This window comes from Mytilus californianus, unplaced genomic scaffold, assembly GCF_021869535.1.
Source record: "Mytilus californianus isolate M0D057914Y unplaced genomic scaffold, xbMytCali1.0.p SCAF_5, whole genome shotgun sequence".
NCBI lineage: Eukaryota > Metazoa > Mollusca > Bivalvia > Mytilida > Mytilidae > Mytilus > Mytilus californianus.
Window position 1 is genome coordinate 107,478,589 of NW_026262701.1, and position 18,878 is coordinate 107,497,466.

The 18,878-nt window shown below is 32.2% G+C and overlaps 2 protein-coding genes across 5 annotated transcripts in view; one reads left to right on the top strand and one right to left on the bottom strand.

The window, feature by feature from the left end:
* The window catches only part of LOC127700500 (uncharacterized), a 245,133-nt gene extending 234,597 nt beyond the window's left edge, over nt 1-10,536 (top strand). For 2 of the 4 annotated variants that reach the window (XM_052203993.1, XM_052203997.1), the window contains exons 2-8: nt 1,085-1,278; nt 2,048-2,156; nt 3,072-3,203; nt 4,802-5,010; nt 7,875-8,184; nt 8,513-8,662; nt 9,886-10,536. In XM_052203993.1, the coding sequence (XP_052059953.1) occupies nt 1,085-1,278; nt 2,048-2,156; nt 3,072-3,203; nt 4,802-5,010; nt 7,875-8,184; nt 8,513-8,662; nt 9,886-10,067 (1,286 nt within the window). In that variant the 3' untranslated portion in view covers nt 10,068-10,536. Of the gene's footprint in view, nt 1-715; nt 766-794; nt 843-1,084; nt 1,279-2,047; nt 2,157-3,071; nt 3,204-4,801; nt 5,011-7,874; nt 8,185-8,512; nt 8,663-9,885 lie in introns of those variants that run through there. The other 2 variants (XM_052203998.1, XM_052203999.1) reach the window with 2 other exon arrangements.
* Nucleotides 10,537-10,667: 131 nt separating this feature from the next.
* LOC127702856 (carbohydrate sulfotransferase 11-like) lies at nt 10,668-13,842 on the bottom strand. Its single transcript, XM_052207160.1, has 2 exons — nt 13,831-13,842; nt 10,668-13,216 (listed from the first exon to the last, which is right to left on the bottom strand). The coding sequence occupies exons 1-2, from the start codon at nt 13,840-13,842 to the stop codon at nt 12,086-12,088; spliced, it is 1,143 nt and encodes a 380-aa protein (XP_052063120.1). The 3' UTR covers nt 10,668-12,085.
* Nucleotides 13,843-18,878: the final 5,036 nt, after the last annotated feature.

The window sequence follows — 18,878 nt, forward strand, 5'->3', positions numbered from 1 at the left end:
ATTATCTATAGGCTCTTCATGAAGATTGAAAGATCTGCTAGACTCATCTAGCATTTTGTTGTCTGATCTCTTACCTTTATTTTCGACGATTTTAAGAGGGTGGTAAAGGGTTATTTTCGTACAACGTTTTCGGTCTTTTTATTTCACGTGTTTTCGTGTTTTGACGTTTTATTTCTCGTTTTCTCGTGTTTGGTTCGATGTGCGTGCTTCGTGTTTCCCCTTATTTATTTTCCGTGTTTCATGTCGGTACTCTTAATTTCTCGTACTTGTCCCGCATTTGATTAAAAAGTAAACCGGGACTAAGTCAGAGTCAGCCCGGATTATGTTTTACCCTGAATAATATTTTTTTCAAATCAGATGCAACTAGCGGACGCTAAAAGGTGACCGCAGGGTCTTCATATCCATTAATAATGACTGCATGATCTACAAGAACGGCGGAGTTATAACTTGTAGTACTTTTTTCATTTACATTTACAATTTTATTTCTCGTGCTTCGTTTTTCCCGATTTTTATTTTCCGTGCAACGTTTTTGCGATTTTTATTTCACGTGTTTCCGTGTTAAGACCCCCCTTTACCACCCTCTTTTAAATATGACCGTCCTTATAAAGTATAAAGATTTGAACAATCCTGTTGATAAGATCAGTAACTAAACGTTGTCAATACATAGTTCTAGGTTTTGTCTTGTTTTGTTTTTATTTAAAATGAATGCCAATTGACACGCTTCTGGCTTTCCATAGTTATATATTGTATGCATGTTACTAGAGTGTCAGTAGTTTTATATAAATTATAATTGTATAGTATTGATTGATTGAGAAACTGATAAGGAAAGAGTTGTGATATAAGTAAGTGTTTACATTGAAAGATGATAATGTAGGGATAATAAAAAAAGATTACCTAAATATGTTTTCATCTATATTTACAGACTCAAATAACCATTTTTTTCAGTTATAACTACTCATATTTTTAAAAGTTTTGATCAAAGTTGGAGACTTTGATTCTAGTATGGAACTAGATGCTAGCGGCTGTTTTGGTTTTGAATATCATTGAGCACATAACCCTGTTCTATGAATTATTTATATTACAGTGCATTGTGTAAAGTCTGCTGATACACAGTATATGAAGAAATCGATCCGGAATTACTTTTCGGATACCAGACATCATGATCCTATATACAAAAACTATAAGTATGCCGCCAAAGAATATATTTATGAAGAATTCTTGAGATATGGACTACGAACTGAATATCATACATTTCAGGAAGCTTCTGTATCCGCTACTGTAAGTTATAATATAACGGTTTGAGGACTGGAAGGTTGTGTCTGTGTTGCAGAAAATGTAGTAACGACTGTAATGTAGATCATCGTTTATGCACTACATGTTTAGATATGGCAATTCTATTCTCGCAAAAAAACGTATACATATAAGCAACTAATTCAATGATTTAATAAACACAAACTTGAGAGTTTCTGTGTCCACATATTCTTCATATCTATGCCAAGTCAATTTGCATTTATTCGTACTATAGTTTACCAAAACGTTGTAAAGGTTGTTACTAAAATTGAAGTTTAAAAATGTCATTGCAAACATTAAGATATGATATCAATCGGTGTAGGAATATGCATCTCAAAACACAAAAACATGCTATTTAAAACCAAGTCAATATACCGAAATCTTTTATATATATGGAAATGAATGCACAACTACTAGTATTTAAATCTCTTACACGCGTGTATTCTTCAGCACAATCAAAACTGTGTGTCTTTTGAGACCGAAATTGTATGCCTTTTAATTAAACATTGGCATTTAAAGAAAAGATAATACAATATACATGTAGTCGATTTCTCTAAAATCTTTAAATGTTTGTGTTGAGTTAAGTTAAGATCTTAAGCTCCCTCTCTTTTAAGAGAAAAAAAAATTAAAACAAAAATTTAAAAAAGAGCATAAAGTAATCTATCTAACATTTCTAACGCCACGGAAAAAGTTGTTGATAAATTTAATATTTGTCTGAAATATTTAATATTGAGCAAATTAACGTACATTTTTCTAGGATTATTTCCAATCGGTTATTGGTATATCAAGAGGCGTTAACTTTGGAACAGCAAATGACCGGATCATTGGATTAGGTGCACATTATGATACAGTTAAAGAAACCAAAGGTAACAATTATTTAATGACAAAAAAGGATACTTCCACAAGTGATTAGTGCCATACATATTTTTTTTCAAACAGTGTTTAAGACATTACCCATCAATCCATATTGTCAGCTAAAACTTTACTTTTGTTATGCCAATGTTAAGAGTACGAATCAAATAAATATTTCTTATGATTCCTTTCAAATAGTCTCTATTTTAGAAAGAGCTCAGCCCCATTTCCTAAACTTGACTTGGCAAGCGTTATATGTACTTCAGTCATAAAGTTATTTTCAACTTCTTTTAAGCTTTCGGCTAGGCACTACTCGCGGTTAACATAATGCCAATAAACATATTTCATGGATGTGAAAAACATTACATAGAAAATAATGAATATAGAATGCAATAGCAGAAGTGATTCAATTGCTGCATTTGTAAAAAGATAAAGTTAATTCGTCAAGAACTAAATTTCGGTAAAAAAAATTAAGTAAACAAGTTACTGAATTAAAGTTTATATCAAATGTTGCATCGAAGGACGCCTCTAACCAAAAAGAAAGTAATGTGTATCAAAAAGAAAATATATAGTTTTACTTCCAAAAGAATTTTTATGTTTTTGATTTGGAATGTCTAAGACATGTTTTCGATAACTACTAAAAATTTATAGAAACCTGTTAAAATTGCAGTTTTGAACTACCTTAATGGTGTGAAATAAATGCAGGGGAAAGTGGTCCTACCTCTTTGATCTCTTTTCCTTGAAAAAAAGATTAAACGAGTTTGCAATAAATACACGTTCAAATAGTTAACAAAGATATTTAAGAATAATTCCTGTTCAAGTTAATTATTTGGTTACGCAGATTTCATGCACTGAGAATAAACGCGTACAGCTAAAACGATAGGTTGTCAAACGTTCAAATATTCATTATACTATTTATATATACATAGGAGTTGATGATAATGGAGCAGGAGTTGCAGCCATGTTAGAAGTTGTTAGACAATTGACTGATATGAACAGAAATGGTGTCAAAAGGAAGAATACAATCATTTTTGTAGCGTTTGATTTGGAAGAATATGGATGTATGTTTACATTATGTGTTCAGTCCATGTAAATTAAAACTAGTGTTATATGCGCTTTTTTTCTAATCTTAAAGGGTGTTGTCCCTTATTCTTAAGCAAGACAATTTAAATCACATGTCGGTAACAGATATTATCAACAATCTGGCTGAATATTGCCTTTAAGCATCTATCAAATTGAGAAACGAAAGTCTTATATTTACAGGTCTTTCATTCTAAAGGTGTTTTATAAGTTAAATATCTTAATAGTATTTTATTGAGTCAAACTGTTCGAAATTTGAATCAAATTTCAACAAGCTGTTTAGATTTACTTTATTTTCTTTAAAGGCACAGTCTTAGATAATAATTTTGTCAGAATCCTCATTGGGGAAAACGGCTTTGGTAGTCAGTATAGTTAGCTGAAATGTGTAGATCACTCTATTCAATAATCACCTCGTCAGGGTGTGAGTTCATTTTAGGTCGTTTGCAAAGAGGTAACAAAAATATCGATATTCAATATGTTAATATCAGAAAGTCTTTGCAGGTTTATGGAGGATTTATTTTCTTCGCCTCTACACTACTACAACATTCTTCAATAGAATACTGTAAAATGGGTTGGGGTTATTTTGTCGGCGTCGAAATTTCACGATTCTAGTGCAAAATATATTTGCGAAGTTTTATTTTTACGTTTTTCTCTTTTTCTGTTGATAATCTTCCTTAAGGATTACAATAATGCAATCGGATATTTTGCAATATTATCTTTATCGCGAGATTATCGAATAAACCTCTTCGCGAATATTTCCTATCTTACTGTATTGTACTGCCCTGATATCAAAGTTAATTTAATCCATCATGTATGCATTTTCATATATCATTTCCCGACATATGGGTTCAAAACCCAATAAAGGTATTTTGAAGAAAGATACATGTATGTTGAGGGCAACGAACTGAAATTAACACACACAAAACAGCTTAAGAAATCATGTGAACTGGGGGAATAAACTTGTATTGTGGCACGCTCGCCAATGTGACAACTATCCACGAGAGACAAAATGACATGGACGTAAGCAACTATAATAGTTCATCGTGCGCTATTCAACAACGAGCAAAATCCATACCGTAGTAAGCTATCAAAGTCCCTAAACTAAACTAAACTGTGAAACAATTCAAACGAGAACCTGAGAAAACCATTGGCTGATTGATGTCAACACAATAAACGAAAAACAAATATGACAGACAGAAACCAACGACAACTACTGTAAAACAGATACATACAAATGTTGCGGGATCAAACATGTTTATTAGCGCTCAGTAATTTCATAACCTTTGACAGCGGTGTAACAGCACAAAATCACAAACTGTGAAAATCAGTTCTAAAGGGCACGAAGAACTCTAAACAACTTACAAAAAGACAAAAGACACTAAGTACGGATCTTTAAATACTAGGTCAAAGTTTACAATCAATAAATAAATCATGTTTCCCAGACTAACATTTCAGAAATTTTATCTCGTGGAGACTCGAAATTAATTACTGATGTAGTTGAAACAAAACGATATTACATATAACTGCTGTAATGCTTTAGGGAATGGCAGGAATCAAATTGCTTTCATTTTTACCGCAGCTTGCTACCAATCGATGGGTTGCAAACTGCCTCAAGTCCCACTGGCTGGAAGCCGACATTTTCTTCAGACATGGCTACCTGCATGGTTAAGTATAAATTATGGCGAAGCAATACCACCAGGGATGCATGGAGTAATTATTTTGGACACTATGATGGAATATAATACTTCGGCTAGATCTCAGATGATTCCACCAGAAATAGTAGAAGCGGTATGCTACATCAATTACTTCTATACAGGAAATAAAATCCCTTTTAATTGAACAAAATATTTAAGATATTTACCATTACTACTATTTAAATTATTATTCGTCTGTCAAATGAAATTAAGAAAAAACTGAACTGGTAGCTTGACATATAATGATATAATCTAAATAAATGCAGGTAAATTAGACGTAAAACTTGTTAAGGGTATACGATACAGTTACAGGGGAAGTAATGACGTTGCTAACGTAAATTGTTATTTTCGCGACGTCAAAATGTGACTTATCGGGAAAAGATGCAGTTTTCGACTGATTTTTATCATTCAAACTGATTTAACTTGAAAACGAGTTCATGGACCCTTCTTTTTTAAAATGACATTTGGTTTGATTATGTATGAAGATTATGTGTACCAATTTTCATGAAAAAGTCAATAGTGCAATTATTTTAAATTTGATAAATATACAGCAAAAAATGACGTTTTTTTTTCTACATTCATGAACATTTAATAAATAAGAGTTATCTGTACAAATAAAATGTACAAATTTATAGAACATTTACATAAAACAGAAATTACAAATAATTTAACAAAAAACAGCTTGTGTTTAAATCCGAATTTTGAGGAAATATCTGAAATTTCAACCTCAATTTACTCAAAAAGTAGCACATGATGGTATATTTTTTATTGCATATTTGATTTAATCAGGCAAACAATAGCCTCTATGCAAATTTTCATCAAAATTTCATTACGGGATCAAAACTGTATCGTATGCCCTTAAACCCCGCCAAATTGTGTGTTTGTACCAAGTCAGGTTATCTAAACAATGTATTTTTCGTTTTTGCAGGTTTCTGTACGTCTATATATTTTTGGAGGAGTCATATGTTAGTGGTTGCTGTTGTCTATAGTACTGTTCAAAATGTTTGATAATTCATGTTATCCGTAAATCTTATATCAACTTTCTCTTTTTTTCATCGAAAAGCTTAATGTTTACATTAATTATTTACCTGTTAAAAACAAGATTTGGTATTGCGAAACTGGACATGGTTATTATAAACGTACGCAAGAACATAAGCGCTCCTCTTTTCGAAGATATCAAAGGAGAATAAAAGAAATCTTCAACAAAATTGTATCATATAGCTCATAAGGTCGCAGAGTATTATGCATCCCTGGCTTTCGAATGTTTAGGCATGAGCGTTTTAAATGAAGGTAAAATCCAGAAAAACTCTTCGGACTCACGCAATTTATTAAGTGTTTTTTCTATCTAATGATAAGACATCAATCTTCATTTTTTTCATTTTTCATTATCTATAAATCAATGAATTATTGACTCGGTTTCATTCATATAAGATAGCTAGTTTCCATCTTAATAGTTTGTCGCAAGTTAATCTTCTTTCCATCCATTTTACAAAATATAATTTTTATAATTTTGTTACGAAATGCTTGACTCATAATTCAAACAGACAAGACCGTTAAAACATTATTTTTTTAACTGCAATACTAGGATTTACTTGTATTAATATACCTAGTGTATTCAATGATCATATTGTTAGATAAATCAATCGTTCTTTGATCACTTCTGAAACTATATTCAAAGAAAAATCCAAGTTTATGAGGCCTAAAAATTGCCCATGATAGAATCATCTAATAAATAGCTAGACATATTGTCGATGTTATATGTAATTGATACGTTATTGCCATACAAAGCGTAACTACTATATTTTAACTCAATTTTTATTTAAGAATTGCCAAAGACTTGTGAAGTGTAAAGGATGGAGAAGTAAAATATTTATTAAACTATTGCAAAAGGGAAAGACTTGATGATTGTATGTACTCTTACAGATCTTTTGAGTTTTTTTTAATATCCACATCTGATTTACTTTCATAGCAACTCAGTAGCCCTGGTTTGATTGCTGGTAGAATTTTTTTCACCTGGTGCCTTTATTCGACTTATGGTTTTTAATTGCTTTTTATGGTGTCTTCTCACGCTTAAAGGTAATATGGAAAGAGGTTTAGTGGAGCGTTTGACAGATCTTACAATACATACTTGTTTGTTTAGTGAAACTTGTGTTATGTATCCAGTTAAGTGAGGGCAGATTTCTTTCGTCATGTTTGGTTGAATTGCCAAAGGAAAAATAAACTAAACCTATCCTTGTTCAGAATTTCTTCTGTATTAAGTGTTGTTGAAGTATATGTTGGGTTCCAAAGAGAGTTTTCAATACCTATCTCCTTTATCGGTTCATATGCATGTAATGTGAATTACACCTATACACTATACTGTTTGGTATACTATGCGAGGACAATAACATATGTGTCATGAAGGTGAGACAGATGTCTAGCAAGTCCTTGAAGATGCATAATGCATGATTGATAATATAGCTGTAAATTTAGAGATTTAAAAATCTTTCAAAACATGGATATGTCTTTCATATATATGGATTAAAACAATCAATAAAATTTAAAAAAAAAATTAAAATTGACCTTGACCTTAATGCGATTTGCTTAGTTTTGATATACCGACAATCTACTACAGATTTATATTACCACTTGGAATATTTCAAACCTTGTATTCTGTTATATATCTATTAATATCAAAACTAAGCAGCCTAGATAAAATTGTATTTGGCTGTGACAACTATCCAAATGACGTGGATATAAGCAAATATAGGTCAAGGTTCGGCCTTCAACAATGAGAAAATCCAATACTGTATAGTCAGCTATAAAAAGCCCAGACATGAAAACTGTGAAATAGTTCAATCGAGAAAACTAACGGCCTAACAATACAATTTACGAAAAACAAATACTACTTGTTTTGTTGTTTCCATGACAATAGCCGTTCTATATTGTGCAGTATTCATTTATCTAAATATTTTTCAGTTTAAAACAGCATTTCCAGACACCTTTGCAAGTATAGCTTCTGACAACTTCCGGGGAGACTTTCTTAATTTGATATACCGTCAAAAAACTAACGATTCATACTTAGCTGCAGAATTTCTTTCGTCTTGGAGAGAGCTGGGAAAAGCAAAATATGAAATAGAATCTCTTCCCCTGACGTTTATAAAGTTCAGCGAAATATCACCTTTGTTAAAAAACGTCCTCATTAACTTCATGCGTAGTGATCATGGGAATTTTTGGGAAAGTGATTTAAATGTGAATGGTTTACCAGCCATATGGTTGACGGACTCAGGTAATTTTCAACTGTTGCGAAATCTTAAAATATTTTATCACAGCAACACAGACATATTTTCTGTATCAATTTTATTTATAATGGTTTAATTATGGCACCTGTTATTTGTCCTCAGAATGGGCAAGGTACACAATCATGTATAAAATACAGAACAAAAAATTCAACAACTCTTAATTTGTAAGATGGCAAATTATGATTGAGTTACCTTTTATTAGAAAGTTTTAAGATGTGTATTTTTACTTATAGTAAATATATTTTGGCCTTGAATATTTGTGTTAAGAAAATGTAGAAGGTAAAATTCTAACTGCCGTTTCAATTTATTTTGCAGCTAATTTTCGAGGTGATATGATACAATGTTATCATCAAGAATGCGATAATTTACAAGTTATGCTGACCGATGAAAATATAAATTTCCTTGGAAAAACTGCTGATGCAATCGTTAAGACGATGCATAAACTTTCAGAACCTTCGGGATCTGGTTTGTAAATTTAATTTTTGCACTTCAATATCCAGTTTCGCCTTTAAACATGAACCAATGACGTTATTTACTTGGTTTCTTTTGGATTTGGAACTTCTTATATTCACGACCATGCACCGAGGAACGTTTAAGGTCATATTCAGATGAAAACAAGTTATTCTAATATGTCAATGCGACACGAACAATAAAACTATAAATGAAATGACATCTGGAACATGCATAAATGTGAGAAAAGCAATTAGCTTTTATAGGTTGGAAGTTACCAAGGTGGCAATGAAACTTTTGAATAGATACAAAATAGGCAAAAAAATAACACTTTATAAATGTTGGTGCATCCTAATCGCTTTTTTGGATTCACCTTCATCTAGAACGCTCAAGCCCGAAAATTCTTAAGGTAGATCATAAGTATATACTTTTTGAGATAGAATTTTCTTATACTTTGCCAAAAGAAAGATTTTCAAAAATATAATAAAAAGTATGGGTCACCGTGCTATTTTCCAAGCTATGAGTCGTTGAAAATTGCCTAAATTTGGTTAGATTGTTCATGAAAAAACATATTTGTGTGCATAAAAAAAAATCTATGAGATAGAATTTTGAAATAAACTGTAAGAAGATAGGTTTTATAATATGTTTTAAAAATATAAAAAGAAAAAATGGTGTCACCGAACTTGTTTTCTTGCTACAAGTAAAAATAAAATATTAACCTATCACTCCAGTATATATTTTTTACTAAAAGAGTTATCTCCCCTTAAATGGCATATTTGAAAAAAATGATTCAAAAAACACAAAATTTGATATTTGTTTAAATATTTTGAATAATACAATAAATCACCAAAGTTTTCTTTATATAAATAAACAATCTAACCATACAATTGCAAATCTGTCTCCAAATTTGCAGATTTGGGCAAATAACTAGACCAATTTTGTACTGAGATTGTACAATCCAAGATGGCGGTATACCATGAATCTACCTTAAGGCAATGTTAGGAAGTAATTTTGTGTTGTTGTTTATATACGAAATACGAATTATGCTTATAAAAAAAACCTATTCTAATATGTGATTTACATCAACAAATCAAATGTTTTGGGTGTTTTCCAAATGCTTCACAATCAATGATACTGTAAGCAATTTCTAAAATTGAATTATTGAAATGTATATAATCATTTTTCAATTTATTGTCTTATTCGTGTTGCTTTCATCAAATACTAAATTGTACTTTTAGGAAAAAAAGCAGATTCTTCGTACAAAACTATCAGTGCAGGCGGCATTTTTGGAATAATAATAGCAGTTATAGTATTACAGATTCCTTTAATTGTGGCATGTATAATGTGGAGAAGAAATAAGTCAAATAATGAACAGAAGAGTTCAAGGGAATTTGAAAACCCCTCTTATGGAGACAAATAATAAGACAGATAGTGGAACGTGTGTACAGGCAAAACTTTGTATTGCTAAGCAAGGCTGTGAATGATTAAGCGTTTCAATAAACTTACTTTTTACACATATTAGATATAAAAACGTTTCCTCTATCTACGTTTACATCATGGCTAGGTTTGGTTTAACTGATTTATCGTATAAGTTATATAATACCTTTTACCGCGAGGCCAAGTTTTATAACCTCAATATTTAGTTTTGTAAATGAAAGCATATTGATTTCATGAGAGTCAGGAGAGACCGATGTACATAGAAAAAATTCAAACATATGTTTTCATATGAAAAACATATGTTGCAATTTCTCCTGTATAGGTTCTTTGCTTTTAAAAACTGTTTCGACATGCGTGTGGTTTTGTGTGTGTGTTCAAGATTGTGACTTCATGGTACAACAAACTATTCTTTTCGAGATTATGTGCATGTATGTCATTAAAAGTTATGCATATTCTTGGGTCCTTTCAAAAATGCATTCTACGTGAAATATTTGACAAATGGTGTCTGCATTACACCATGAGTCTGAAAAATGTTTTGAAAAAAACAAAACTATTTATTCTGTACTCATATCTATTATGCAATGCGCAACACTTGCAAGTAAACAAATCAAACAATATGTGAAAATCATGAAAACAATTTACCATTCACAGTCATTCAATCTTTATTTTTTTGCAAAACTTCAGCAAACACTATAAAGTCATCACAGTGTGGGAATGAAACTACTTTTTTTTATTCGGGATATAGTCAATCAGGGATCCGCCATTTGAACGATTAATAAGTTGCTGAATGTAAGGCTTAATTGATTAACACATATGTTACTACATAAAGTTTGTCGCTTCGAGATTTAGTAATGAAAATGTTCTACTTGTATATAATAGATAAATCTGTATTGAAAAATTACACCCATAAAGGTCAAGCAATAAAAAAAACCAATCAAATAATAAAAATGACATGACACCCAACATTTTTCTTAGAATGGTGGATCTCTGAGTAAATCGATCTAAACTATCACATAACTGTCAAATAACGTCTATTATTTAGGCATTTTACAGATTATTGACAAATCAACAAAATGGTAAGGTTAAAATGTTGCTTTTCTCGATAGTATTAATTTGTTTGAGAAGGTTTATGTTTTGATAATTTTATTCCCTTAGACAAGAAATTATGTGTACAGACCACACATTAAAATCGTAATATATGGCATCTGTCGAAATAAGCTTTTAAAGATAAAGATAAATTGAGATATACAGTTAAGTGTGCCTCATATCTTGACTTGCATCTAGAAATTGACAATGAGGGTCGGTTGAAAAAAAAACTTTACGACAAAACATGATTTCAGATTCCCAATTGTGAACTTTCTATTTTTTATGTAGCAACATTCCAGCAGCGCCTGCATACGGAGTATATATCTCCCAGTTGATACGATATCCCAGGGCTTGTATATTTCCTATCATGATTTCCTTGATAGAGGGTTGCTGCTCACAAGGAAGCTATTAAACCAAGATCGAGTTCCAATTGGTGAAGTTAAAACCATTCCTGCGTAAATTTTACGGGCGCCATCACGAGTTGGTTGGCCGTTAGTGAATATCCGTTTCACAGATGAAAACGGATATGTTCCAATTGTCATAACAACAATCCCGTCCCCTTTTTCCCGAATGTGACCTACCGAATTAGACTTATCACCGGGTGTGTACTAACATGAGCAACACGACGGGTGCGACATGTTGAGCAGGATCTGCTTACCCTTCCGGAACACCTGAGATCACCCCCAATTTTTGGTGGGGTTCGTGTTGCTCAGTCTTTAGTTTTATATGTTGTGTTTTGTGTACTGTTGTTTGTCTGTTTGTCTTTTTTTTTTAGCCATGGCGTTGTCAGTTTATTTTCGACTTATGGGTTTGAATGTCCCTTTGGTATCTTTCGCCTCTCTTCTAGAATATATTTCTGTAATAGAGCATTTAATATTACCTGACTGCGTTCAAAAATATGACAATTGCTAATTTTTAAAACAGATTGAAATATTGAACACTTTTTTTGTCCGTATATTGTCTGTCAAATATTTTGATAGGCATTGAATCATAATTAAACAATGCACAGTCAGGTTTTAAAAATCGTCGTAAGGAGTAGAGATCGGCTGTAGGCACAAGTCTAAAGGCTTCGATTAAAGCTGCATCTCGCTGTGCCTTGACTTTGCTTATATTTTGTACACTTGAAATAGCATTTTTTACTGCGACAAATAAGTCTTTTTTTGTCATGCGACTTTCAGTATATTCTGCATCGAATGGAAATTGTTTATGAATCGATATCAGACCTCTTATCTGCATTTCTCTCCATGTGCGCATAGTTGCATTGTAAAATGAAACACAGCGTTCAAGTTTTTTTCGCATATTGAACAAACGTTGACTTTGAAATATAGCTCTTGATTCTGTTGTTTCAGACTCAAAATCACTGAATGTTATGTTTGTGCCGTGTTGAATATTTAAATATTCCAGCAAAAACAAAATATCTTCTTTAAAAGATTCAAATTTCCCGATGAAGTCGTATGAAATTTGACATGGCCGACAGTGTTCGTATAAAGGTGCGTAATGGCGGTCTAGATTTCGACCCTGTTTTTCGGATTTAATTATATACTTTACAAACTCCGGAAACGAGACATCATGACCACATGACATAGAATGGTTATCAACGTTATCTCGAGTGTTTGCAAGCACTGATCTTCCTGTTACGTCCCAGTAAACATTGTTAGGTGCGAAAAGTTTATCAACATATCCAGACAGTACTCTAGAATAGGGTTCACGAACAAACATAATCTTGTCAGTATTTTCCATAATTGAATTCAAGTCGGACAATTTCCATTCATTTTCGTCAAACGCATTTTTTAAATTATTTTTCTTACTTTTCTGTGATAACTTTCTAAGTAAATCCTTGATAAATTTTGTCCCTACCTTCTGAATTTGGCAGTAAAACAAATTATGTTGTTTGTCGATTAAAATATTAAATTTGAAATCTGTATCCGTAGATTTACCTTTAAAGCCATCAGTGCTATTTAGACATGTTTGTTGTAAGTGAATGATCCGCTCCTTATATCTTTCTGTAATTAAACTGCGACGCTTCTGAAATTGAATAAACCAGAACTAGTATTCTCTCTGTGACATTTGAAACACAGTCAGGAATAACATGATCTAACATTGATTTTATTTTTGGGTCTTTCTTTTCTTTAATTTTTTTTTTTTTTTTGTGAATCAAAAGTTTTCAACATGAATGGTACACCCAAATAAAGAAGGAAAACAATATAAAAATAATAATGCAATAACCTTTTGTTAGAATAATACATAATTGATCTATCGCCTGTTTTTTTTTTTATTACACGCGTTATTGTCCGTTTAAAGACCCGAACATGTTTCGTGAAGGGTCGTTCCACCTACAAACACGACGACGGATTTATTCTTAAATGAATATAGCAGCATACATTGAGTACAAAATTACTATTTCAACAAATCATAGTTAGGGGGAAAATACGCAAAAAATAACAATGAAGTTTCTATAGATTATTGGCAAGTAAAAAAGATACGGCAAATGTCTTATATATTTGTTTAACTCAAAGGGTCAAAATCAGAAAGTTGACGAAAGGTAGTGTAAAATAAAAATTTTGAAATCTAAATTATTTTCTGTATGAATATTGGAAAAATATTGGACACCAATACTGAACTTCTCCGAAAAAAACGAAGACCTACAGAGAGAGACAAACAACAACATTCATCACATGACTTGGTACAGACACAAAATATTGTGAGATTAAACAAAGGGTTAGGGTTCAGATATGAAGCTGTAAAACTGACAATTTAACTGAGATTTACTTTATTTGTCGTGAAATGAATGCATGACAAATGTAAATCTTAATAGTATACACATTTAAATCTGAAGTTCAGAATGCGAACTTTAAAGAGAAACATTTTATTTGTCAAAAAGATTATCCTTAAACCAATACGTATTGTTATTTAGATGAAGGTTTAGGTAAGAAGAAATTTTATTCATTAAAATGTTTATAATGGGAAAATCTAAATAATTCTCGATAAGTGATAAAACTTTTTTGATCGTAGATATATTTCCACAACTGCTACAGATTCTCTTTTATTTTATTTAATAAGAACATTGAACACTGGGTTATGTAACATTTGTTGACTTAAAGAAGATGACAATAAAGTGATATTGCAAAAAGCTCTTCCTTTGGTATATATGAATAAAGAGAGTTTCGGGGTTAATATTGAGAAGAAAAGAAGTAAAAAAACGACACCAAAACGACAGCACACGTTTTTAAACATTAGAAAAAAGAACTCTTTTGTTCGTCCAGCTTTAATCGCCATGGATCTACATTATTTGTGACAGAAGTTAACAGGGATTTCTTATAATCTGCAATCAAGCCGAAATTTCTAAATAGACGAAAATAAAAAATAATGACATCCCTGACGAGGTAAAACAAATAGGAAGATGTATCAACGTGTAAACGTGTACCTTGTATCTTCTAGCTTGCATGCTTTGGATTGTATCCGTGTATCCTTGTATCTTTGAACCTTGTAGCTTGTATACTCGGGCTTCTTTCCTTCTATCTTGTGACTTGTATCATCAGGCTTGTATCCTCGGGTCAATACACAGTGAATTTCACCTCAAACGAGCTTATACGTAAAACTCACATGCACTGATTTCACGTGAATCTTAAGAGAATTTTCAAAATAAAGTTATTCAAATAAAATCTAAATTTTCTAATTTAATCAAAAAATCATGAAAATACATTTTTTTTGTAAAGTTCAATTGAAATTCAAGTGAATCTCAATTCACGTGAAATTCACTTGTAACTTGTATCCTCAGGATTGTATCCTTGTATATTGTAACTTGTATCCTCGGGCTCGTATCCTCAAGCATATATTCTCTGGCTTGAATCATTGTATCTTATATCCTCAGGCTTGTAAACTTGTTACTTGTATCCTAAAGCTTGTATCATTGTATCCTCAGGCATGTATCCTTGTATCTTGTAACTTGTATCCTCGGGTTTGTATCCTTGTATTTTGAAACTTGTATCCTCAGGCATATTTCCTCGGGCTTATATACTTGTAACTTGTAACTTGTATCCGCAGGGTTGTATCCTTGTATTTTGTAACTTGTATCCTCTGGCATGTGTCCTTGTAGCTTGTTACTTGTATCCTCGGGTTTGTATCCTTGTATTTTGAAACTTGTATCCTCAGGCATGTTTCCTCAGGCTTATATACTTGTAGCTTGTAACTTGTATCCGCAGGGTTGTATCCTTGTATTTTGTAACTTGTATCCTCTGGCATGTATCCTTGTAGCTTGTTACTTGTATCCTCGGGTTTGTATCCTTGTATTTTGAAACTTGTATCCTCAGGCATGTTTCCTCAGGCTTATATACTTGTTACGTGTAACTTGTATCCGCAGGGTTGTATCCTTGTATTTTGTAACTTGTATCCTCTGGCATGTATCCTCAGGCTTGTATCCTTATATTTTGTAACTTGTATCATCAGGCTTGTATTCTCATGCTTGCATTCTTGTAGCTTGTTACATGTATCTTCGGGCATGTATCCTCAGGCATGTATCCTCAGGCGTGTATACTTGTATTCTGTAACTTGCATCCTCAGGTTTGTATACTTGTTGCTTGTTTATTATTTGTATCCGCATGCTTTTATCTTTGCATCTTATAACTTATATACATCATTAGGCTTGTGTCCTTGTATCCTCAGACTTGTATCCTTGTAACATGTTCCTTATATCCTCGGGTTTGTATCCTTGTATTTTGTAACTCGTATCATCAGGCTTGTATCCTTGTATCTTGTAACTTTTGTACTCAGGCTTGTATCCTCGGGCTTGTGTCCTTGTGTTTTGTGACTTGTACCCTCGTGCATGTATCCTCATGCTTGTATCATTGTATCTTGTAACTTGTACCTGCAGGCCTGATTGATCTTAGAAGAATTTGGCTATTCTTTTTATGTGCCTTTTTGTCATTTAGCTCATAACCTTTCTAAGTATTTCGTGTTTATACATAACTCGCTTTGAAATGTTTGGGTTTCATCGTTCCTGATGAAGGTAAATCCAGAAAAGCGCATCGGATGCACGAAATTGATAAGTTTGATTTTCATGTGTACGTAGCTAATGGAGCTTATTTGAATGAACGCAATCATACATAACAAAGATAAAGGGAATCGCAAACAATATCAATGTATGACTCCTCAAAAGAAGAAAAACAGACACACAAACAACATAAAAAAATAACGAATAACGCATGGTCAAGTAAATGTGACTTGGTACTTTTGATTGGCTAACAACAATAAGAAGGACTTCCAATATCAAATTGTATTTTGAACAGATATATCATGTTATGGAGGGGTATTTGCGAAAACTACCAGTCAAGGGACTGTAAAATTTCCCGAGCCGCTAGGCGAGGGAAATTTGGTCCCAAGACTGGTATTTTTCGCAAATACCCCACCATAACATGATAAATCTGTTTAATTACACCGAATAGATTTGGATTGAAACTAATTCATTAACATGTTTATGCATAATTTTGAGGATAGGAGGATATTATCATAGAACCGCGGGAATTATACATGTACTAATACTCATAGCTCGCTTTTTTATGAAACGTCATATCCGAAAAAAAATTTGACGGGAAAATGCTCGAGAGGGTATAAAAAGGAATATCCAAAATGGCAAATACCATGGTATTGGAGGCAAATTCACCGGCAGTGGTGAAAAACAGGCAAACTCGTTTGAAATGAGGAAAAAATATTAGAATATGCGAAAAATACACTGGCTATCAACCAATCAAAATCCGGCTTTCTTATATAAGGTATAATTACTCAATAAAATTCACATTCATGACTGCACGTGCTTCCCATGACAACATCAATACAATGCATATGAAAACAAAAGAAAGTCTTGATATATCTCGTAATTTCATAGTTGTAGCATTTAGATGTAATTATAAGAATTGGATTTAGTATGAAGCGCTTCATACAAAATGTGCTTCGGTCAACGCTTTTACACCCCAATAAAATTACAAATTCTTAAATAATTTACTACGCACTGTAAACCCTTTCCAATTTCTAAGATCATTTTGAATCAGTTACCGCACATGGATATCAAAGCGTATTGTCCGTATTATACGATTTGCACACTACTCACCAAAGAAATTCTTGTTTCTCGTACTTCAGTTTGTTCTGAGAACAATTGTCTATCCAGTTCACCATAGAAAATATTATCTAAAATGGAACAACAAAATCTGAAAATTTTATGTAACAATGGATATACGTAAAGTCAGGGCATTTCTCTGGGTTTTATTCTCTCCAAAAATAAGGTTTGCAGACAAAAGTAAGATCATCTTTTCAATAAAACATTTACAGAATAGATAGTTTTTGTTATAATTTTTTTTAATGAATAAAGTAAGGGATTACTGTATAAACATGATAAATGCATTTCGAATTGTGTTCTTCCTAAAAAGTATTTGTCATTTATATATCGTTTATCATGTTTAGAGTCTAAATTTTCAAAATTAATTTACTCGGAACCAATCGAAACATGATAATATCAAAATGAAGGTAAAAAATCTGGGTGAAATTTATTTTAAAATTAAATGGCCTAGTGATTTATTATTCTATTCACAAAAAAAAATGTTTTCCTTGTGTATAATCTATATACACCATTCGCTTGAAAAAAGCCCCGTGTCTCATACTTTTTATTTTATTTTTGACAATAGTATGATATAAACTACATATTAACAAAGTATTACAAAATTATAGTTCTAATTTAGACACTCCCCCCATCTTTAAAATATTCTTTGCCTTAGTGATTTCTCTTTTAATCAATTTCAACGGACAGACATATTGGTGTGACACATTAAAAAGCTTTCAAGATTAATATTTACAACAGAGGCTGCGTATTTATCTATCCCAAATGAAACTAACATATCGTAAATGTGGTAAACAGTATGTTGGTGAGTCAGATCAGCCATTCCACCAAAGTATGAACGGCAATCGTTGTGACTATGAATGTAAGTCAGACCTTCCTCTCAGTCGACATTTGAGATCCACTGACCGCACTAAGGCAGATATCAGTCGACTGACTATTAACATCATTGACCACAACGCTGCGTGGTCTAGGGAGGAGAGAATCACTCGAGTAAGAATTTTGTTAAGAAAATTACCCAATTTTGCAGATACAATAATAGATAGAGAAAAACAGTAAATAGCAAAACTTTTCAGCAAAATAAGATCTACAAATAAATCAACATGGTCGAAATCGTCAACCGATCCCTTAGAAAGATGGTTTTTAACCATGTTTGCCTTTTTCACAGAAACCATAATATGTTAACAATTATTTGGATAATTGATGTTTATATAAAGGATTATCTCAGTTTTAGTCATAAGATAGGGGTTCCCCTTTTTGTACCTCTAGATCATGTTAGCCTCGTTTTCAACTTAGTTTTGGATATACGTCATCTATTTTGCTGCTTTCACATCAATAGCAGTGCACTTATGTCGTCAGATATTTTCATTACGTTTTGATTGGATTTTCATATGCTTTATACAGATGCGTCCTCTTCGATAGGATTTGGTGGATATTACCAACATAAATTGTTTTGTGACCGTTGGCCTGAAAATTTACCATGCAAATCCGACTTTGCTGCTTCTATGGCCTTTTTGGAACTTTATCCTATAGTTGTTGCAGCTGTTCTATGGGGTAAGGAGTGGTGTGGTAAAAGGATTATTTTTTACTGTGACAATTTAGCAA